This window comes from Cebus imitator, unplaced genomic scaffold (genome assembly GCF_001604975.1).
Source record: "Cebus imitator isolate Cc_AM_T3 unplaced genomic scaffold, Cebus_imitator-1.0 Scaffold107, whole genome shotgun sequence".
Taxonomy (NCBI): Eukaryota; Metazoa; Chordata; class Mammalia; order Primates; family Cebidae; genus Cebus; species Cebus imitator.
The window spans coordinates 6,706,917-6,731,819 of NW_016107422.1; the positions used below are offsets into that span (position 1 = coordinate 6,706,917).

The following is a 24,903-nucleotide window of genomic DNA, read 5'->3' on the forward strand; positions in this document are numbered from 1 at the left end:
CAGGAGACGGAGGTTGCGGTGAGCCAAGATCGCACCATTGCACTCCAGCCTGGGAAACAAGAGCGAAACTCCGTCTCAAAAAAAAAAAACTCATTCTATTTCTACTAAGTCGTACAATGTGTGGTATCCTAAATCAAATCCTATCAGTTAGGCTGTATGTAGGATTTTTATACCATCCTTTTAAAATTCTCCTCCAAACCACAAGACTAAGAGTCAGAAGGGCTGAGTTGTCCAAGGCTGCCCAGTTAGGAGAGGGCAGGATCAGAGCCAAGGCCAAGTCTTTCATGAGGCTCACTCCTTCCCTTTAGTATTTAGTAAATGCTGCAGTATCAACCAATTTATTATATGTCTCCATGCTTATTAAATTTTGAATACAGATGAACATCTTAAGTAAATGTGATCCTCCCCCAAAGTGTTAAAAGAAAGGGGATACCTAAAAATCTTCCAGAAAGTGCTAACTGCTTGAGATGTTAGGTTCTAAGTACACACCCCCAACCACCTCTCTACCCCGACCCCCCACAGCCTCAATCTTACCTGAATGACCAGGCTCTGGAGGGGGAGGGGGGACACACACTCCCTAGTGCATCCTAGCCAGGAAGATCTGCAGCATGCAATGGTTGGAAAATGAAACAAGTTCACTGCATGCTTATAAGCTTGAGGACCATTTATAGCAAAGACCAGGGCTTTTGGTATTAGGATATAATCAATGTCATGTCAATTCCAGCTTCTGCAAGAGGTAATGAGCACTTCACAGCTTAATCTAAGAACAAAGGGACACCTCAGAGAAGAGAGGGGAATGACTTAATTGTTCCTCAGTCCTTGCTTGCTGAGCAGTAACCGTGGTTCCTTTCTGGGGTGTGAGAGCTCTTTCTCAGCGTTAACCATCCTCCGCTACTACCAGGAGGGGAAGGAGGGACTGAGGATTACGCTGGAACCTGTGTGAAGCAACAGAGGCACTGAAACATCTCCATTTACATGAATTTGACAAAGAAACAGAAAAGAAATGAAAAAACCCTTGTTTTCAGTACACAGCAATTCTTTCTACTCCCACTATCAGCAGGAGTCCTGCAGAACAGAGAGGAAATTCAAGGGTGAACAGAACGTTCCATTCCTCCCACCCCTGAATCCTTCAAGACTTTGTCGGCCTGGCCCAAGGGAATGCTATCAATAAGTGCAACTGAATATATTTTAAAGGCTGGCTGTTGCTTTGTGGGTTTGTTTTTGTAGTGTTTACCCTGAGTGCTGCAATTACAAATACCAAACTGATTCTACCCATGGTGAGGATGTCAGCCCATACTCATGTAAGCCAGATGGAACTCACCAGTCAGGGCCAGGTGAGCAGGGACACCGGTGAGGAGAAGGGCAGAGCAGGGCAGAGTGGGCTTGAGGAAGCCATCGCTCATGTTCTCTAACAGGGTCATTTAGCTGCAGATGTACCAGTAGATAGTATAATGTGGTGATAACCCCTTTCTTGGTGGAATTTTAAGTCTTTATTAAAAGCAGTGAATAAATCAGGAGCTCATTGGAGAAGATATTTGCCAATTAACAAGTAGCAGCTGTTTTTCTTTCTTTATAAGGGCCCAACTGATTAAAATTGTATGCCTCATTTAAGCAAGAATCTCGTGTACTTTACCTGGGGAGAAAAAAAGGCTGTGCATTCTTTATTCAAACAAAGTGCATGCCTCTGTGATTCATTAAAACACTCTGAAACTGAATACAAATTATCACCACACAGAAGCATTTGCACTTGCTCTGTATCATGTGCACATTTTTAGTTCTTTGTTTAGCATGATCTGCCTCCTTAGGAGAATCTGCTTTGGATATTATAAATATGTAACAATAGCTTAAGGGAGCTACAGCCAGCCCGCAGAGGCAACAGCCTGCCCCAGCCAGGAGGAGGAGGACACCTCATCCTCACCACCTAGTACAGCCCCCTTGAGGCTGAGAAGGCTTCCTGGCTGCAGGCAGCGACTCTATTGTCTGGCAGTGAAATGGCCAGGATCACTTCCCCAACACACACACACCCCTGGTCACCACCTCACACTCATCCCTGCAGGCCTCATCTAATCAATCATGGAAGCCGTAAAGACAAACACCCTGCGCCAGCTCTCCATGGCTGCCTCTGGAGCCAGCTCAGTGAGAAGGCACGCCTGGCCCACAGGCACAGCCTGATCTAGTTTGGCTGTGTCCCCACCCAAATCTCATCTTGAATTGTAGCTCCCATAATTCCCATATGTCAAGCCATGGGAGGGACCTGGTGGGAGGTAATTGGATCATAGGGTTGGGTCTTTCCCGTGCTGTTCTCCTGATAGTGAATAAGTCTCATAAGATCTGATGGTATTATGAAGGGAATTTCTACTGCACATGCTCTCTCTTGCCTGCCGCCATGTAAGACATGCCTTTCCTCCTCCTTTGCCTTCCACCACAGTTGTGAGGCCTCCCCAGCCATGTAGAACTGTGAGTCCATTAAATGTCTTTCCTTTATAAATTATCCAGTCTTGGGTATGTCTTTATTAGCAGCATGAGAACACACTGATACATAGCCCTTCCTAAAAGAGCTTCAAATGGTACGTCAACCCCATGTAAACTCAGGCCAGGAGATCCAGAAGCCCCTGTCCTGGCTTTGATGTGCTATTAAGAGGATGCTAGAGGCCACCTGAAGCTGACCATGGAAGGCTGCAGAACAACCATGTTCACCTTCACCTGGAAGGTTCAGGTAGACTCTCACTGGCCAGTGGAAAACTAATCCATCTCCCAACTGACATAAACGCAACCTGGGAAAACCAGTGTTTCTTTTCATACTCTTTATTCTGCCACTGGTCCTTAATTCATCATCCATCCATCCATCCATCCATCCAACCATCCATCCATCCATCCATCCATCCAGGATCTTCTTTTTTTAGAGAAAGAGTCCTGCTCTGTTGCCTAGGCTGGAGAGTGCAGTGGTGCCACCATACCTCACTGTAGCCTTGAACTCCTGGGCTCAAGCAACCCTCCTGCCTCGGGCCATAGGCACACACACTGACTTATTTATTAAGGATCTCCCACAAGCTAAAGATGGCCGATGCATCACCCACCCGAGCCCACAGTGTAGGTGGGAGGCCAAAAGGTAGACAAATATGTAGGAGAAGGTGCAAGAAGTGTTCATACAGGTGGAGGAATACTGCTCTGTACCTGGGGAGGAGGGAAAGCATGCGACAGAGGGGAAAGCCACACGAGGAATCACCCCCACGCTTGCCCAGGGAGCAGGCTCAGTGAGCACAGCAATGGAGTGGGTGCTCCAGGGAGGAAGGGCAGAGTTGGGGGAGTATGGAGTGGCGGGAGGCCTGTGGGTGGGTGAGGACAGCAAGAGGATGGGAGGGAGCAGAAAGGTAGCCTGGGACGGCATCCTGGCCAGGGAGGCCTGGCGAGTCTCTGTTCACAGGCGTGGCCACCTTTTCTCCTGCCCCTTCTCCTGCTCGCCCTCTGCCCTCCTTCAGAACGCAAAGCTCATGTTCTGCCTTCTTTGCTTTCTCTTAAAAACCCCAAGGGTAAATACCTTCCATGTAACAGCAAATGTTCTCAACACTGCCAGATGAAGGAACAAGCCCTGTTTCTTACCCTGAATCCCCAGAGTTGACCATTTCACATCACAAGTGTCCTCTGAAAGTGTGTTTTTCTTTTTTTTTTTTTTTTTTTTTTTTTTGTGGGGGACGGAGTTTCACTCTTGTTACCCAGGCTGGAGTGCAATGGCGCGATCTCGGCTCACCGCAACCTCCGCCTCCTGGGTTCAGGCAGTTCTCCTGCCTCAGCCTCCTGAGTAGCTGGGATTACAGGCACGCATCACCATGCCCAGCTAATTTTTTGTATTTTAGTAGAGATGGGGTTTCACCATGTTGACCAGGATGGTCTCGATCTCTTGACCTCGTGATCCACCTGCCTCAGCCTCCCAAAGTGCTGGGATTACAGGCTTGAGCCACCGCGCCCGGCCCTGAAAGTGTGTTTTTCATAGCTAAACTCCCAGTTTGCTAAATTCAGATCCTGTCCCCTAATGCCATGTCTGCAACTGAAGGTACTCAAAAGCTGAGTTAACTTTAGTCTACACAAAAATTGTCGTGAAGAAATGCCTAAAGGATATAGTTGAAAGCCACAGAAAGCACATACGTCCAAGCCAAATGCTACATCGAATGAAGTGGAAAGACAACTTTACTCACAAAAGCAAAGTTACCTTTGTGCAACCGAGAAATGACTCGCCTGTGTTTTTCAGTGGGTGGGCCAGGGAGAACACCTGTGACCATCCTAATTTTTACCACATTTTTTCTCAGAAGTGGCCCTGGACAGAGCATCTTTAAAATATCCATCCCAGAGACAATCTTAAAACTCAGCCGGCTGAAGGGCTCAGAGGCCTCCACGTGCAGCTCTCCCCTCACAGGGTTCTTCATGGATACAGCAGCTCCCTAGGCCCTTCTTCACTCACCATGACCCCAGCAATCAGGTTCATATGGCGAGTTAAGTCTCACACCCTGGGCTAGTCAAGATGGACAAGATGCTGAACAGAGCTGCTCACCCAAGGACGCCCAGACAGGCGGCCTGCTTGGCTCTGTGGGGACACTTAGGCTTTCCCAGCCCTCCTCCTGTCACCCCTCACCTAAAAAGATGACTCCACCCTTTTGTGCTGAATGACTACTAGTAGGAGAGTTCTGGCACAAAAAACAGCTCTCCCAGTTTAAGAGAGCATCATTAGACTTCCCTGACATTACAGGTTCTGGCGAGGCCCAACTAGTAAATGTGTTGCAGTGTTTAAAATTGGAATCATTTCTGCTTCTGGTAAGGCCCAACAACAAAGGCAGAGTATTTTTATCTCTAAATTGCTTGTCATCTCCACTGATCTTCAGACAGGTGAGTGCAGAGGGTCTGAATACTCACTGGTTGTAGACACTGAGACGAGTGGGCTGTACTCACACTCCCCAGAGGGGCTGGTGACCTTCAGGCGAAATCTATATAGTGTCCTTGGTTCCAGACCTTCAACAACATGCTTCGTTGCATATCCCCTAGACAGGAGGAAACAAACATGCTGAGGACACCAGGTAACCTAACCCACACGCTCTGATGAGACACGAGAAGAGCAGGTGGAAGTGATTTTCCTTCTATTTCCAGGACAGAGCTGATGGATCCTGCTTTGCTGAAGTCCTAGAGAATAAAGGACAGGTCCCACATGGTGCCTCTATCCCAACCCAGCAGGTGCCCTCTGTCCCATAGAGCCTAGCCCAGGGCCTGACACATAGCTAGCATGCAGTTTTGTACTTTTGAAAAACAATCATGTTAACTGTGATATTTGTCCTCAAGTGACAAAGTTTTATATTTGAAAGACATGACAGGCAGTCAAATCATACACACGTTATTTTCAAGTGGGGCCCATCGAGTGGTGGGAGCCATCGAGTGGTGGGGGCAGTGAGGTTCATACACGGCCGCATAACTACTGCAGGCAAAATACCACTGCAGGGCAAGGACCTGAAGAAGTCACATGCAAGACTGCTTGTAGCCCATGAACAGCTTCCAGTAGAGCTGGGAGCTCAGGCAGCACATGGAAGACAGTGTTAATATCATGCCCCATGGTCAAGTTCATCTTAGGAATGTTTGTGGGAAATGGATGCTGAGCACTTCTGGGATAGAGACTCATGATCGAAATCCGCACACCTCCAGAGGGAAGTAGTACTGAGTCTAATCATTTGCAGCCTGCAAAATGAGCACCAAGACATGCGGTTAGGCAGTCTGCCTGCCTGCTAGGATGATGCTGGGACCCAGCAGAAGTACTAAGGTAAGATCTCACCTTCTGCTTGTCAGCAGGTCCCAGGAGCCTGGCTTTGACTTGGCGTGCATTCTATAACATCGGGTCTCCAAAAGTTGAAAGAGCCATACATGCTTCCCAATATTACCCAAAGCCTCTATATTACACATTTCTCTTTGCTGCCAACATTTTTTATTCTTATCTGACTAAACTCCATGTATCCTTTCGCAAATCCTAGCTCTCTAAATTGTTTTCTTCTACTCAAAGTCTTGGCTTTTGAGAGAGAGAGAGAGAGAGAGAGAGAGAGAGAGAGAGAGAGAGTGAGTGTGTGTGTGTGTGTGTGTGTGTGTGTGTGTGATTTCCAGCTCTTTCTTCTTTCCCGCTTCAACACTCAATCTGGTTCTTGTTCTCCTCCCTTGGACCATTCTCCATAGCCCCTTAGATGCCAAGGTTACCACTGTTTCCTCCTATTTTTTTTCCTGTCTCTAGTTTTCCTGTTATTCTCAACAGACCCTCCCAAAATACCAGAACCATTCTATGGGATTCACAACTAATTTTTCAAGGATGATTACATGCAACTAAATATGTATACATCAATTCTATTCTGGGCAATGCAACAAGTGTATCTCATGCCCATTATTTGCAAGGTGCTGGGACAGGCTGGGATGTAGCCCTGAGCCAGCTCAGGGCCAAAATGAACCTGTCAACACTGAGTTGACCCCAACTTTCTACTGATGGGGTGACAAGAAGAGGGGCATCAAGGACAGTTGGGAAGGGAAGCTGAGCAAGGGTGAAATGCCAGTACTGGAGTTAGCATCACCAATAACACCTGAAAAAACCCGACTTCAGATCTGGGCCGGGTCAGTGAGCTAATGCCTCATCTAATCATCAAACAGCCTTGCCCACTCGCTCCCAGCCCCCACCAGACTTTTTTCCCTGAAGGACAAGGCATGGCATTAAGTGTGTGGCTAAAGAACAGACCCAACACTTGTCTAGAGGGAGGAATATCTCCAAAGGCAAACCCAGAAGGGCTTCTAAGTTCCTTCTGCCAAACTCAACCATCAAACAAGTAATTCCCCCACTGAGGAACAGGCACAGGCAGGAACAGCCATCTGAGGAAAGGGTACAGGGCAGAGGAGGTGAGGTGGCAGGAGAGTGTCCTCTGGTAGAGGTATCTCTGATGTCAAGTGAGAAATGGCATAAAGGACTTCCATGACAGACAGGCAGACATCTCCCAGGCAGTCTGAGAAAGGGGCTCCCCAGCCGGGTTGGAAGGACACACAATGCCTGAGAAAGTCATGGTCTAGGCGCTCTCATTGCTGTGAGTCAGGGTGCAGAAGAGTCTGGCGTGTCCAGGAAGGAGGTTCCTCCGTGAAATCTGGAGACAACTAACATCATAATTCTAACTCTAACATTTAACAGAACCTTTTTTTTTTGAAAACTAGAAAACATTTACAAAGATCTTCTTTACTTGATGCTTCTTTCCTTTGTTAAAATGTGACATTGTAAGGTAAAATCAAAATCAAGTACTGAACATTTACTGATCCTTTTTTTACATCACAAAGTCACTTGAGGCACCAAATCCAAATGACTTCTTGGGTGTAGCACAAGCAGAGCCAAGAAAAAGACAAAGCACATCAAGGCACCTCCGACCATGTACGTGCCTCTGCCTCCCTGCTCTGTGCTGGTGGATTCAGCCTCCTAACGGACATCATTTGTGCTGGAAACACATTTTTCTTCACCTTCAAGAAGCCAAATGTGCTGGAAGTCAAGCTGTCCTCCATAGTCCCTACCATCCCTGCAGGAACTTGTTCCTCTCCACACGGAGCTAGAGTCTAGTTCCTCTCCCTTTGAACGGAATGGAATGTGGTGGAAGTGCTGCTGTACAGCTCTGGGTCTGGGCCTTAAGACGCCCAGAAGTTGCTGCTTCTCCTCCCTTGGAAGCTGACCATCATGTAAAGAAGTTCAGCTTCCCTGTTGGAGAAAGAGGCCACCTGGTAAGATAATCAGCGGAAGATCCAGACCACAAGGGAGATGAAGAAGCCCAGCCAGTCTCCTGTTGTCCTGGCCATCCCAGCTGATGCATCACACCTGGGTGAAGCCATTTGGATCTTCCAGCCCCAAGAGAGCTGCAACAGCCAAGACCACATGCGGCATCAAGCCATCAACACCCTAGCCAAATCACAGATCATGAGCAAACACATGACCATCTCTGCTGTAAGCCGCTAAGTCTGGGGCTGGTTTGTGATGCAGCAGACGACTGAGGTAGTATGTATCAACAAAAAGGAAACTGTAAGAAAGACAATGAGGAAATAATACCAACGGCATTACAACCCTTCAATCCGGAAACCAAGAAGTAGATAGGTGTTAAAAGTTGATACAAATACATTTACCATAAAAGTAAAAGCTGTAAAACTAAGATAAATATTCAGAAAAACTGCCTGGGCTAAAAAGTAATAACTTTTTTTTAAACAAAAATGTATCAGCCTGGCACAAAGTAGTCTTGTGAGCAGGTAAATTTTGATGTTAAATGAAAATAGGCCCATGAATACTTATTTTAGTCATAGAAACTGAGCCCTCAACAATGTGTGGCATCTGAAAAGATTTTTAGAAGTTCAATGAGAATATAATATCCAAGCCTCACTGGAATTCAGTGCAAGGTGTCAAAGACTTAGCGTAGTATTAAACCAAAATAAAACCAGAAGTGTTCCCAATAAAATCCAGTATTGCTGAATATCATAAGGTCACCCTGAAGCAGATGGTACCCCCATAACCCCTGGAAAGGGTAATAACCAAAATGTGTTAGAAACCAGATGTTACCAAGCACACTTACGGAAGGCTGAAGACTCTCGCATCACTAGAGATGGCTCCAAAGAGTACAAAAGACACAGCAGGAACCCAGGTCACAAATGTCCACCTGGGTACTCCACAGTGATTACCATACAGGTGCAGGGGGACTCACAAAAGCAGTTCATCGAACCCGTGGAGAAGCACAACTTTCCCTAGACATGATAGCTTAAAAAAATGAAAGAATCTTGGAACTATTTCCACAGTAGAGGAAAATATACAAACATGTAAAGCATAGCCTTGTTTTTATCAGTCAATAAGCAAATGTTTGACACAAGAGCTGAGCAAATATGAAACATAAGAAGCTAAATATTGAAAAGCCCAAAGACTCAAGTTACCAGACTTCCCTTTCTTCTACACACTCCCTCTGCCAGAATTCCAATCCAGCCTCACGCTGATGACTCCAGAGTCTGTCACTCCAACCCAGACCCTTTCCCTGGCCCTTTCTTCCCCAACAGCCTCCTTGACATCTCGGCTTCCCAAACCAAGCATCTACGCCACCCACAGTCTTCCTCGGTTATCGCAGTTGCTCAGGCCAAAAGCCTGGGTGCCTCCTGTGGAAGTCTGGATCGTTGTTCAGGGACGTGAGGTGCCCTCCTGCAAAGATCCCACCTCCCTGACCTGTTGAACTTGGACATGGCTGCATGTCTTGCTTTGAGCAATGAAGTATACACAGAAGTAAAGTATGTCATTCTGGGTGAAAGCTTCAAGGAACAGCGAGCCATGCTCTCTCCCCTGCCACAGTGACTGACAATGTTCAGGCAGAGCCGCCGCATTGGCCTCAGCAGCGGTAGGGGGACAGTGCTGGATGGAGCCCCGGCCGACCCACGGTGGGCATGGTGGGTGGGAGACACCCACTGCTGCCATAGCCACCGACACTGTGACGCTGATGCTTCAGGCAGCATAACTTGGCCTGTGCTGGCTGTTACATATCCCTTGACCATCGTCTCTCTCTCTCTCTCTCATCCCATATCCAGTCCATCAGCAAGGTTTTTACATCCATCTTTAAAGCACATCCTGCATCCTCCTGCTTTCCACACTGTTGCGTTGTTTGCCTTCCACATCATGAGGGAGGAATATTTATCTGTTTATCCCCAGTACCAGATCCCCAGCATCTGGAGCAGCGTCTGATACGTGGCAGACAGTCGGTAATACATACTGATGGGGTAAATGGAATGCGTGAGCAGAAATGATCACAGGGATTTAGGGGACAGACAACAGGGTAGTAAGTAAGGAGAGCTTCTCGGTGGAGGTAAAATCTGACCTGAGCAGAGGAAAGAACAGAGTGAGAGGGGACAATCTGTCCAAACAGGGAAAACAACTGAACACACATGCAAGGCATAGTCAAAGGACAGTAGGAAATCTGACTGGAGGGTTTGTGCTCAGAAACAAGAGGCAACAAGAAAGGTATGCATGGGCAAACTGTGAAAGGCATTAAATGTTAGTCCAAGGAGTTTGGCCTTTATCTTTCAAGAAGTGGAGACCCACCAAAGACAATTTGACAGAAGAAAGATGAAAATGGAAATTGAGCAAGATAGAATGATGAGATAGAAGGTTTAAAAAATAAATGAAAGAGGAATAAGGTCAACTCCTTCCATCAGAAAATACACTGAGCAGGTGTAGGAGCTGGGCATCCAGGAATGAGCTAGACGGAAATGGAGCTTAAATCCTGCAGGGAGCTCCACAGCTAATGAGGAGAAGCACAGAAGCGGCTCTACAAATGGAGAACACAGTAACTGATGCTATGAGAAGCCAAGGAGGAACGCCCCGGCCAAAGACAATGTCATTGATTCCAGACAGACTGATGACTGATGAGAACAGAAACCAACAAATCAGGAAGGAGTTCTTAAATCCACAATCCTAAAATCAGGTACTCTAGATAATCACTTTTTACAAAAAAAGTATTTGCTAGTTTAACACTATGTAGAGAAAGACAAAAGGAAGCAAAAGAGGTCAAGATTAATACAGCCTAATTCTGCCACCTAGCGTCAAGGTTTGTACCATATAATTCTGCAAGAAATGCAGGCATTTCCCCCCTGCCCTTAGAGTGGGGACCACAGATGTCAGTGCCAGCCCCACAACACCAGGCTGTCTTCAAAGTGCGAATGCATTTTTCAGCCTGACAGCAAACGGGTCTCTGGGGAGAATGCAGACAACACAGACACACACCTCAGGCTGGAAGTCAGCACACGCAGCTGTGGTTTCTCTAGCTGAGGCTGCCTACCTGCAACCCAGCAAAGGAAGAGCCAAGGAAGAAAGAACAATTCAGGATGGCCCCACTCACCTGCCCAACCACAGCCTGTGGTGCTAAGGTGATGTGGGAAAGAAACGTGTCTTTTTCTTTCTCCAGAGAAATACTTATCATAATTCATGCTTTTAGATAGGAACTACCTTCAACGAGTAAAACAACATGATTAAAATAACACTTGAGTAGTTAAAACAAGAATTATTTTTACATTGTAACTACATTTCAGATTTTTTTAAGGTACACAGAAATTTCTCAAATATCAGATATATTATCACTTGGGTAACAGTTGAAGTTGAAGCCTTCATATACAAATTATATACATACATATTTTTATATATTTTACACACACACACACACACACACACACCCCCTCATATCAGCACTTTTGTCACAATGCAAATTTGGAAAAGGCCAGAAGAGTGATGGAATTGTGCATCTTGACTGCATCAATGCCAACATCCTGACTGATGCTGCACCGCAATTCTCAAAGGTGTTACTGCAGGGGAGAAATGGGAAAAGGTACATCCAATCACTCTGTATTATTTCTTACAACTGGACATGAATCTACAATTATTTCACAATTAAAAGTTTAATTATAAACTATATTTGTATCTCATTTTTCGTATTCCTGAATCACAAAATAGTCATTTTGCATTTTGCAAGTGGTAAATCTATCAAGGGAAAGAAATAAGTCAGAGCTGACATGAAGGCGAAGAAAAAAAATAGCTTTTCTTTTTGAGACAAGGTCTCCCTCCGTCACCCAGGCTGGAGGTCAGTAGTACAATCGTGGTCTACTGCAGCCTCGACCTCCCAGGCTCAAGTGATCCTCCTACCTCAGCCTCCCAAGTAGTTGGGACTACAGGCATATGCCACCACACCTGGCTAACTTTTGTATTTTTTGTAAAGATGGGATTTTGCTATGTTGTCCAGGCTGGTCTTGAACATCCAGGTTCAAGGGATCCACCCACTTCAGCCTCCCAAAGTGCTGAGATTACAGGTATGAGCCACCATGCCTGGCCAGAAACGACTTCCTGATTACTCCTGGTGGTATTTGTTCATGCAAGAAGCATTTGGAGGGCCTGCTGTATAGCAGACAGCGCTGTCAAGGAACCAGCTAAAGTGTTAAGCAGGCAGGAGTCTTATTTGTCTCTCACTGAGCTTAATACTGGGTGGGGAGGCAGGAAAGGCACAAGGAAAATAAGTAAACAGGTAAACAACAAAGTAAACAAGTAAACTAAGCAAGCAAGTAAAATCAGCCCAACAGAGCTAAGTGCTACGTGGCATACAAAAAGAGATTCTGAGCTACGGGAGGCTCGCATGGAAGAATGGCTACTTCAGATGGCCTTCTGGGGGCGGCGGCATGTTTGATCTGAGATTAGCATGGTGCAAAGGGACCAGCTGTATAAAAACGGAAGGAAATGTACTCAAGGCAACAGCAACAAGCAAGACCCTGCGATGGGAACCAGCGTGGTATGAGAGAGTTGACGAGGGGACAATGGTATGACATGAGATCAGAGAAGAGTAGACCATGTGGGGCCATCCCTTGTTGAACACAACAGCCTCACGGGAACCTCACCTAATTGTATCAAGCTATCGTTTGAGTCTGTCTCTACATTTTGGATTTTAAATACATATCATTAAAGTATTTCCAAAGTCAAAGAAGCTCTCAAAGTTCCAGAGGTTTAATTTCAATGTTATCGCTAATGCCTATTTCCCCAAAATTGTAATTCATAAAACAGCATGAATACAAATGATGCTGACTCATTCTTTAATTTCAAACAAGCCATGGCTTTTTAGAGACAACAGAAATCGTTCTAGCTAATCAGGAAGTCAAAGTAAAGTGGTAAGCAATTCAACACTGCACCTACGTATAAATGATACCATAAGTGTGCATTTTGGGGTCTTCTTCTTCAATCGAGAACCTACACCACTGCTCCTGGGGTCCTCGGCGTTTGGCTTTCTTTTCCAGATCCCAGTATAATTCAATGCTGTGATGAGTTACTTTACACAAGACAGGTGGATGAGGCCTTGAGGATGGCATGATTTCTAAAAAAAAAAAAAAAAAAAAAAGAATAATACCAAATTTTAGGACCTAGTTTCAATAAGGAAGAGAGACCAGTTGAGCGGATTACAGGTGCTTAGTGATCGGGCTATTTTTTTTGCACACAAGGCACACATATGAGTATACCTCTCTGCTGCTTCAAGAACCCCTGAAAAGCTACAGAGATATAAAATTCAGCTAAGGCGTGAGCTACCGCAGTCTTCGACAAGTATATTGTACCATACCCATCACATCAAACCACCCATGGACCCTTCCAAAGCGTTACTTAACATATCAAACTAATAAGGTTGTAGTCGAGCTGCTGGAACTCAGTTTGCTTCTATAATCCTTCAGTGACTGGCTAAGAAACAAAGCCAAGAGATGAATGCTATATCTGATCCAAATATCTGTAACATAGATAACAAAAGTTGACATCTATGCTGTATTAACAGCCGTCGCAAACTAATTAAGAATAAAGGCCCAAGGTTAGCCACGAACCTAGCAAAAGATGAGCAGCACAAAAAGGACAAAAACACATTGCCAAGGTAGTATCAGAAAGATGTCCATATCCCCTAGTGCTCACAGAAATTGATAACAGTGGGGTATAACTTTATCTCCAGACAGAAACTCAAAAAGAGATTTCATAATTATTGAAATTCACAAGATAGGGAGAGGATGTTCTCGTGTGCTGGCTGTAGGGAAATATGAATTATGGCCTTTTTAGAGGGCAATGTGGCAGCATCTATTAAAATTAAAAATACATATACCCCTCTTTCCAGCCATCCCACCCCTGGAAACTTCTGCAGAAATATACATGAGAATGAGTGGACAAGATGGCTGACAAGAAGCAGCTAGACTGTCTGGCTCTCAAGGAGAACAGACGGGGCGAGTGAATACAACACCTTCAACTGAAACAGCCAGGTACTCACACCAGGACTCATCAAGGAAACAACTTGACTCACAGAGAATGAAGAAAACAAGACAGGACAATGGCCCACCTAGGAGCAACACGGAACCAGGGACCCTCCCCTGTCCACGGAAGCAGTGACTGGATGAGTGACCCAGAAACCAGGCTTCTCCCACAGATCTGTGCAAACCTCGGGTCAAGAGATCTCCTTGTGAACCCCTCTCCACCAGGGCCTTCAGTCTTCGTTCTGACAGACAGAGCTGCATGGAGTCTTGGCAGAGCAGCTGCTCAGGCGTATGTGGAGACCCTGGAGCCTTAGCTACTTAGGCTTTCAGCAAAGTGGCCATAGCTCTGGCAAATGGGGAGGTTAGACTCCTGTCCATACCCCTAGGAAAGAGGATGCATCCCGGGGGCTGAGCAGCAACAGCCCGCAGGCCCCACTTTCGCTGCATCTCACAGAAGACCACTGGCTTGGAATTCCAGCCGGCTACTGGTAGTGGCATTGCATGTCCCTAAGAAGGAGCTCCCAGTGGGAGTGGCAGGCCACCATCTTTGTTGTTTGGGCACCTTAGCCATTCCAGCCTTTAGGCTTTGGAGAGTCAGAGGCAACACAGGACAGAAGGGATCCCCCAGCACCGCACCGCACCGCAGCTCCACCGAAATGTGGCCAGATTGCTGCTTTAGGCAGGTGCCTATCCCGTTCCTCCTCACTGAGCAAGACCTTTCAACAGGGGCCTCCAGCCACCCCTCCCCAAGCTGTCCAACTGACAGAGATCTGAATTTCCCCTGGGATGGCACTCCCGGAGGGAGGGGTGGGTCACCATCTTTGCCGTTCGGGTGCCTTAGCCGTTCCAGCCTGTGGGCTTCATAGTATCTGAGGCAAGCTGGGGCTGAAGCGGACCCCAGCTCAGCACAACCATTCTACTGAAATGTGGCCAGACTGCTTTTATAAGTGGGTCCCAATCCCATTCCTCCTCACTGGCCGGGACCTCCTAACCAGGGTCTCCAGCCACTTCCTACAGGTGTCTTTGGGCCAAAAGCAGGTTCATACTTCCCTGGGACAAAGCTCCCAGAGGAGGGGACAGGCTGCATCTTTGCCGTTTTGCAGCCTTCACTGGTGACACGTCCAGGTTCTAGAAAATCTGAGGTGACTAGGGACTGGAGCAGGCCCCAAGTATACCACAGCATCCCTATAGAAAAGTGGCCAGACTGTTACATGAGTGCCTCTTCCCGTACCTCCTCACTAAACAGGTCCCTCCAGGCCTGGGCCTCCAGCCACCCCCTGCCAGAGCTATGGAGCCAGTACCAACTCAGCAACTCCCTGAACAGAGCCTCCAGGGGCAACTGAAAGCCTCTGCCACAACCTCAGCAGTGGAACTGCCCTTGCCACCCTCAAAGTAACAAAGGAGCAAAGACCCTAAGAGTGCCTTAACTACACCTCCAACAAGCTACAGTTGACCCAAGCAGAGGCAGCCAGTCCGTCTCCCACGGGTCCCACCCCCCCCACCCGCCATTGCTCATCACCAGACAGGGAACCCCCGGCTTGGGCACACAGCACAAACCCTGCATCTTGGGCTGACTGCACTGAGTGATTGCTGACCCACATCTCTCTGGCGTGGGGCCCCCAGGAGTCAACCAAATGACCCTTGGCCACAAATCCTGCCAAGATCTCTTCCTCTTCTGCCTCTAAGCTGGGGAAAGAACATAAACACTGAGCTCACCCCAGGGCTGCAGTGGGCATCCCAGGAGTGCCAAGTCACGAACTACAGCCAGGACTCAAGTGGGAGAGGAATGGGCAGTTTCAGAGCACTGAGAGGGAACACGGCTGAAACTGTGAGGCAACAGGGAAGCCACACACCCAAGCAAGAATCTACGAACTAACTGACCAATACCCCTCAGCACCGTCTACTGGATCACACCCCAAAGCTTGACCACCAAAAATACCTCATTAACATACCCCCCTCTGAAACCTGAGACAAGTAAGCTTCAAATACAGACCCTACAAAAAGCATTAATCCAGTGAAAACATCCAGAAAAGAAGTCTGTTGACTCTACTCAATCTATATTAAAGGAACACCCACACTCGGAGATGAGAAAGAACCAGCAAGAACTCTCAAATGGCCAGAGTCATATGTCCTCCAAATGACCATACCAGTCCTCCAATGAGAGTTCTGTACCGGGTAGAACTGGCTGGAATGAAGGAAACAGAATTTAGAATATGGATAGGAACAAAGATCACTGAGATTCAGGAGGTTGGTGAACCCCAATCTAAGGAAAGTAAGAATCACAATAAAATGATACAGGACCTGAAGGATGGAATAGGCAGTATAAGAAAGAACCTAATGGGTCCGACAGCACTGAATAATACAATATGAGAATTTTACGGCCAGGTGCGGTAGTTCACTCCTGTAATCCCAGCACTTTGGGATGCTGAGACACGTGGATTGCCTGACGTCAGGAGTTCAAGGCCAGCCTGGCCAACATGGTGAAACTCTGTCTCTACTAAAAATACAAAAATTGGCCAGGCATGGTGGCAGGCACCTGTAGCCCCAGCTACTCAGGAGGCTGAGGCAGGAGAATCACTTGAACCCAAGAGGCAGAGATTGCAGTGAGGCAGAGATTGCAGTGAGCCAAGATTGCACCACTGCACTCCAGACAGCCTGGGTGACAGAGTAAGACTTTGTCTCACAAAACAAAACAAAAAAAACTTACATTGCAATCGTAAGTATTAACAGCAGAATAAACCTGAAGAAAGAATCTCAGAACTTGAAAACTGGTTCTCTAAAATGGGACAGTCAGACAAAAATGAAAGAATAAAAAGGAATGAATAAAACGTCTAAGAAGAATGGGATTATGTAAAGAGGCCAAATCTACAAATCACTGGCATCCCTGAAAGGGAGGAGAAGAAAGCAAACAACTTGGAAAATATATTCCAGGATATGATCCATGAAAACTTCCCTAACCTTGCTAGAGGGGCCAGTTGTCAAATTCAGGAAATACAGGAAACTCCTGCAAGATTCCACACAAGATCATCTCCAAGACATATAATTGATAGATTTTCCAAGGTTGAAATGAATGTATGTTAAAGGCAGCTGGAGAGAAAGGGAAGGTCACCTACAAAGGGATCATCATTAGGCTAACAGTGGATCTCTCAGCTGAAACCTACAATCTAGAAGAGATTGAAGTCCTATATTTAATATTCTTTTTTTTTTTTTTTTTTTTTTTTTTCTGAGACGGAGTTTCACTCATGTTACCCAGGCTGGAGTGCAATGGCGCGATCTCGGCTCACCGCAACCTCCGCCTCCTGGGTTCAGGCAATTCTCCTGCCTCAGCCTCCTAAGTAGCTGGGATTACAGGCACGCACCACCATGCCCAGCTGATTTTTTGTATTTTTAGTAGAGACGGGGTTTCACCATGTTGACCAGGATGGTCTCGATCTCTTGACCTCGTGATCCACCCGCCTCGGCCTCCCAAAGTGCTGGGATTACAGGCTTGAGACACGGCGCCCGGCCTATTTAATATTCTTAAAAAATATATTCAACAGATAATTTCATATCTGGCCAAACTAAGCTTCCCAGGTGAAGAAGAAAGAGGATCCTTTTCAGACAAGCAAATGTTGAAGAACTTCATTACCAGACCTGCCTTATAAGAGATCTTGGAAGGATCAGTAAATTTAGAAAGGAAAGACCACTACTAGCTAAAACAAAAATATACTTAAACACACAGACCAGTGTCACTGTAAGCAACCACACAAACAAGCCAACATAATAACCAGCTAATGACAAGATCAATGACAGCACCAGCTAATGGCAGGATCAATGATAGGATCAAACAGCACAATGGCAGGATCAAATCTACACGTGTCAATACTAACCTTGAATGTAAACAGGCCAAATGCCCCACTTAAGACGCACAGAGTGACAAGCTGGATAAAAAAGCAAGACCCAGTGTCATGCTGTCTTTAAGAGACCCACCTGACACATAATAACACTCATAGGCTCAAAATAAAGAGATGAAGAAAAATCTATCAAGCAAATAGAAAGCAAAAAAGCAGTGGTTGCTATTCTAATTTCAGACAAAACAGATTTCAAACCAACAAAGATTTAAAAAGAAAAGGAAGGGCATTTCATAATGGTAAATCGTTCGATTCAACAAGAAGACCTAACTATCCTGATTTGGTTTGGCTGTGTCTCCATTCAAATCTCAACCTGAACTGTATCTCCCAAAATTTCCACATGTTGTGGGAGGAACCCAAGGGGATGTAACTGAATCATGGGGATCAGTCTTCCCCATGCTATTCTCATGACAGTGAATAAATCTCACAAGATCTGATGGGTTTATCGGGGGGTTCTGCTTTTGCTTCTTCATCATTTTCCCTTGCTGCTGCCATATAAGAAGTGCTTTTTGCCTCCCGCCTTGATTCTGAGACCTCTCCAGCCATGGGGAACTGGAAGTCCAATTAAACCTCTTCTTCCCAGTCTCGGTTATGTCTTTATCAGCAGCATGAAAACGGACTAAAACAGTACATTGGTACCGGTAGAGTGGGGCATTGCTGAAGAGATACCCGAAAATGTGAAAGCAACTTAGAACTGGGTAACAGGCAGAGATTGCAACAGTTTGGAGGGCTCAGAAGAAGAGGGGAAAATGTGGGAAAGTTTGGAGCCTCCTAGAGATTTACTGAATGGCTTTGACAGAAATGCTGATAGTGATATGAACAATAAGGTCCAGGCTGAGGTGGTCTCAGCTGGAGATGAGGAACTTGTTGGGAACTAGAGCGAAGGTGACTCTTGGTATGTTTTAGCAAACAGACTGGTGACATTTTGCACCTGCCCTTGAGATTTGTGGAACTTTGAGCCTGGGAGAGATGACTTAGGGTATCTGGTGGAAGAAATTTCTAAGTAGAAAAGCATTCAAGAGGTGACTGGGGTACTGTTAAAAGCATTCCATTGTAAGGAAACAAAGCATAAAAGTTCAGAAAATTTGCAGCCTGAAGATGCAGTAGAAAGGAAAAACCCATTTTTGGAAGAGAAATTCAAGCTGGGTGCAGAAATTTACATAAGTAGCAAGAAGCCTAATGTTAATCCCCAAGACCATGGGGAAAATGTCTCCAGGCCATGTCAGAGACTCACAGCAGCCCCTCCCATCACAGGCCCAGAGGCCCAGGAGGAAGAAGCAGTTTCAGGGGCCAGGCCGAGGGTCCCTGTGCTGTGTGCAGTCTAGGGATTTGGTGCCCTATGTCCCAGCCACTCCAGCCATGGCTGAAAGGGGCCAATGTACAGCTCAGGTGGTGGCTTCAGAGGGAGGGTAGAAGCCCCAAGCCTCAGCAGCTTCCACATGATGTTGAGCCTGCAGATGCACAGAAATCAAAAAGTGAGGTTTGGGAATATCTGCCTAGATTTCAGAAGATGTATGAAAATGCCTGGAAGACCCAGCAAAAGTTTGCTGCAGGGGCAGGGCCCTCATGGGGATACTCTGCTAGGGAAGTGCAAAAGGGAAATGTGGAGTTGGAGCCCCCACACAGAGTCACTACTGAGGCACTGCCTAATGGAGCTGTGAGAAGAAGGCCACTGTCCTACAGATCCCACTGATAATTTGTACCGTGTTCCTGGAAAAGTCACAGACACTCAATGCCAGCCTGTGAAAGCAGCCAGGAGAGAAGCTGTGACCTGCAAAGCCACAGGGGCAGAGTGGCCCAAGACTATGGGAACCTACCTCTTGCATCAGCATGACCTGGATGTGAAGTCTGGGGTCAAGGGAGATTATTTTGGAGCTTTAAACGTTGACTGCCCCACTGAATTTCGGGCTTGCAAGGGTCATGTGACCCCTTTATTTTGACCAATTTCTCCCATTTGGAATGGCTATATTTACCCAATACCTGTACCCTCATTGTATCTATAGGAAGCAACTAGCTTGCTTTTGATTTTATAGGCTCATAGGCAGAAGAGACTTGTCTTTCCTCAGATGAGACTGAACTGTGAACTTTTGGGTTAATGCTGAAATGAGTTAAGGATTTGGGGGACTGTTGGGAAGGCATGATTGGTTTTGAAATATGAAGACATGACACTTGGAGGGGTCAGGGGAACAATGATATGGTTTGGCTGTGTCCTCACCTAAATATCAACTTGAATTGTTATCTCCCAGAATTCCACATGTTGTGGGAGGGACCTGGGGGAGGTAATCATATTACAGGGGCCAGCCTTCCCCATGCTATTCTCATGGTAGTGAATAAGTCTCATGAGATCTGATGGGCTTATCAGGGGTTTCTACTTTTTCATTTTCTCTTGCTGCTGCCATGTAAGAAGTGTCTTTTACTTCCCACCATGATTCTGAGACTTCCCCAGCCATGTGGAACTGTAAGTCCCATTAAACCTCCTCTTTTTCTCAGTTCCAGGTATGTCTTTATCAGCAGCATGAAAACAGACTAACACATATCCTAAATATATAGGCACCCAACACAGGAACACCCAGATTCATAAATCAAGTTCTTAGAGAGCTACAAAGAGACATAGACTCACACTCGATAATAGTGAGACTCCAACACTTCACTGACAATATTAATCATCAAAGAAGAAAATTGACAGATATTCAGGACCTAAACTCAGCATTGAACCAAATGGATCTGATAGACCTTTGTAGAAGTCTCCCCAAAACAACAGAATATACATTCTTCTCATCATCACATGGCACATACTCTAAAACCGAGCACATAATTGAACATAAAACAATCCTCAACAAATGTAAAAGAACAAAAATTATACCAAATACACTCTCAGACCATAGTGCAATAAAAATAGAAGTCAGCACACTGAAAATCACTCAAAACCATACAATCACATGGAAATTAAACCACATGCTGTTGAATGACTTTTGGGTAAATAATGAAATTAAGACAGAAATCAAGACGTTCTTTGAAAATAATGAGAACAAAGGTATAACATACCAGAATCTCTGGGATACAGCTAATGCAGTGTAAAAAAGAAAATTCATAGCACTGAATGCCCACATCAAGAAATTAGAAAGGACTCCAACTGACAGCCTCACTTCACAATGGAAAGAATTAGAGAAGCAAGAATAAATCAACCCCAAAGCCAGCAGAAGATAAGAAGTACAAAAATCAGAGCTGAACTGAAGGAAATCAAGACACACATGTAGAATGTAGACCATTTCTACAGAAACAACTCCAAAAATTTCAGGAGAAGGAACTTCTCCCCAACTCATTCTACGAGGCCAGCATCATCTTGATACCAAAACCTGGCAGAGACACAACAAAAAAAGAAAACTTTAGGCCAATATCCTTGATGAACATTGATGTAAAAATTCTCAACAAAATACTGGCAAACAGAATCCAGCAGCACATCAAAAAGCTAATCCATCATCAAGTAGGCACCCTGGGATGCAAGGCTGGTTCAACATATGAACATCAATAAATTTGATTCATCACAGAAATAGAACTAAAGACAAAAACCACATAATTATCTCAATAGATCAGAAAAGGCTTTTGATAAGATTCAACATCCCTTATGTTAAAAGCTCTCAATAAACTAGGTATTGAAGAAACATATCTCAAAATAATAAGAGCCTTCTCTGACAAACTGGCAGCCAACATTATACTGAATGGGCAACAGCTGGATGCCTTCCCCTTGAAAACTAGCACAAGGCAAGAATGCTCTCTCTCAACACTTCTATTCAGCATAGTATAGGAAGTCCTAGCCAGAGCACTCAAGCAAGAGAAGGAAATAAAGGACATCCAAATAGGAAGAGAGGAAATCAAACTATCTGTTTGCAGGTGAAATTATTCTATACCTAGAAAACCCCACAGTCTCAGCCCAAAAACTCCTTCAGCTAAACAACTTCAGCAAAGTTGCAGGATACTAAATCAATGTACAAAAATTACTAGCATTCCTATATATCAACAACAACCAAATTAAGAGCCACATCACAGAGGCAATACCATTTACAATTGCCACACACACAAAATACCTAGGAATACAGTTAACCAGGGAGGTGAAAAATATCTAAAGTGAGAATTACAAAACACTGCTCAAATAAATCAGAAAAAATAAAACAAATGGAAAAACATCCCATACTCATGGATAAAAAGAATCAGTATCCTTAAAATGGCTATAAACAATTTTATAGATTCAATGCTATTCCTATCAAATTACCAATGATATTCTTCACAGAACTAGAAAAAAATATTTTAAAATTTATATAAAACTAGCTGGGTGTGGTGGCTCACACCTGTAAACCCAGCACTTTGGGAGGCTGAGGCAGGCAGATCACCTGAGGTTGGGAGTTTGAGACCAGCCTGACCAACATAGAGAAACCCCGTCTCTACTAAAAATACAAAAATAGCTGGGCGTGGTGGCACATGCTTGTAATCCCAGCTACTCAGGAGGCTGAGGCAGGAGAATCACTTGAAAACAGGAGGTGGAGGTTGAGGTAAGCCAAGATCATGCCATCGCACTCCAGCCTGGGCAAAAAGAGCAAAACTCTGCTCAAAAACCAAAACAAACAAACAAACAAAAAATTATATGGAACCAAGCAAAGAGCCCAAACAGCCAAGGTAATCCTTATCAAAAAGAACAAAGCTGGAGAAATCACATTACCTGACTTCAAACTATACTATAATGCTACAGTGACCAAAACAGCATGGTTCTGGTACAAAAATGGGCACAAACTCCACTAATAATGTGCCAGTGACCAAAGCAACATGGTGCTGGTATAAAAACGGGCACATAACCAATGGAACAGAGAGTCTGGAAATAGGGCAACATACCTATGACTATCTGAATTTTCACAAACCTGACAAAAACAAGCAATGGAAAAAAGACTCTGTATTCAATAATTGGTGCTGAAATAACTGGCTAGCCATATGCAGAAGATTGAAGCTGGACCCCTTCCTTACACCATATACAAAAATCAACTCAAGATGGATTGAAGACTTAAATGTAAAACCCAAAACTATAAAAACCCAAAAAACAACCAAGGCAATACCATCCTGGACATAGGAACAGGCAAAGATTTCATGACAAAGACAACAAAAGCAATCATAACAAAAGCAAAAAATTGACATATAGGATCTAATTGAACATAAGAGCTTCTGCACAGCAAAAGAAACCATCAACAGAGTAAGAAGACAATCTACAGAATGAGAGAAAATATTTGCAAACTATGTATCTTACAAAGGTCTAATACCCAGCATCTATAAGGAACTTAAACACATTTACAAGAGAAAAACAAACCCCATTAAAAATTGAGCAAAGGACATCAACAGATATTTCTCAAAAGAAGACATACATATAGCCAACAAACATATGCAAAAAAGATCTATATCACTGATCATTAGAGAAATGCAACTCGAAACCACACAGAGATGCCATCTCACTCCAGTCAGAATGGCTGTTATTAAAAAGCAAAAAACTAACAGATGCTGGCGAGGTCGCAAAGGGAACCCTTATACACTGTTGGTGAGATAAATTTGTTCAATCATTGTGGAAAGCAGTAGGGCAATTCCACAAAGAGCTAAAAGTAGAACTACCATTTGACCTAGCAATCCCATTACTGGTTATATAACCAGAAGAATATAAAGCATTCTACCATAAACACACATGCATATGAATGTTCATTGCAGAACTGTTCACAATAGCAAAGACATGGAATCAACCTAAATGCCCATCAGTGACAGACTAGATAAAGAAAACGTGGTACATGTACACCATGAAACATTATGCAACCATAAAAAAGAATGAGCTGTCTTGTGTGGGAACATGGATGGAACGGGAGGCTATCATCTTTAGCAAACTAATTCAAGAAGAGAAAATCAAGTACTGCATGTTGTCTCTAATAAGAGGGAGCTAAATGATAACTTATGAACACAAGGAAGCAACAGACACTGGGGTCTACTTGAAGTGGGAGAGTGAGAGGAGCAGAAGAGGTAGCCATTTGGTGTTGAGCTTAATACCTGGTGTTGTAATATTACGTACAACAAACACCTATGACTCATGTTTATCTATGTGACAAACCTGCACATGTACTCCTAAACCTAAAAAATTAACAAAATGAAAATAGATACACACAGACACACATACAGAAGGACATTACTACAGTTTTCAGCACTTTACAGCAAAACAAAACAAAACAAAAGAGCCATTATAAGGGAATGGACAAATAAGTTATTCTATGTCCATGAAGTGGAATATTATACACCCTTTGAAAAAATGAACTTGTTCTACACTAGATGCTTGGAAAGGACTTCTGCTAAGTACTGTTGGATGATAAATCAAGGGGCAATATTAGACAGATCAACAAGACAGAAAATTAACAAGGATATCCAGCACTTGAACCCAGATCTGGACCAAGCAGACCTAATAGACATCTAGAGAACTCTCTACCCCAAATCCACAGAATATACATCCTTCTCAGCACTACATCACACCTACTCTAAAATTGACCACATAATTGGAAATAAACCAATCCTCAACAAATGCAAAAGAACAGAAATAATGACAGTCTCTCAGACCACAGTGCAACCAAATTAGAACTCATGATTAAGAAACTAACTCAGGACAAGATGGCGCCGAAAGCGAAGAAGGAAGCTCCTGCCCCTCCTAAAGCCAAAGCCAAAGCGAAGGCTTTAAAGGCCAAGAAGGCAGTGTTGAAAGGTGTCCACAGCCACAAAAAAAAAGAAGATCCGCACGTCACCCACCTTCTGGCGGCCCAAGACACTGCGACTCCGGAGGCAGCCCAAATATCCTCGGAAGAGCGCCCCCAGGAGAAACAAATTGACCACTATGCTATTATCAAGTTTCCGCTGACCACTGAGTCTGCCATGAAGAAGATAGAAGACAACAACACAGTTGTGTTCATTGTGGATGTTAAAGCCAACAAGCACCAGATCAAACAGGCTGTGAAGAAGCTCTATGACATTGATGTGGCCAAGGTCAACACCTTGATTCGGCCTGATGGAGAGAAGAAGGCATATGTTCGACTGGCTCCTGATTACGATGCTTTGGATGTTGCCAACAAAATTGGGATCATCTAAACTGAGTCCAGCTGGCTAATTCTAAATATATGTATATCTTTTCACCATA

The 24,903-nt window shown here is 44.8% G+C and overlaps 1 protein-coding gene across 6 annotated transcripts in view; it reads right to left on the reverse strand.

The window, feature by feature from the left end:
* FANK1 (fibronectin type III and ankyrin repeat domains 1) overlaps window positions 1-24,903 on the reverse strand; it is a 144,136-nt gene that overhangs the window by 15,025 nt on the left and 104,208 nt on the right. For all 6 annotated transcript variants that reach the window (XM_017537911.2, XM_017537908.2, XM_017537906.2 and 3 more), the window contains exons 2-3: window positions 12,731-12,908; window positions 4,906-5,030 (exon numbers count right to left, since the gene is read on the reverse strand). In XM_017537911.2, the coding sequence (XP_017393400.1) occupies window positions 4,906-5,030; window positions 12,731-12,908 (303 nt within the window). The remainder of the gene's footprint in view (window positions 1-4,905; window positions 5,031-12,730; window positions 12,909-24,903) is intronic.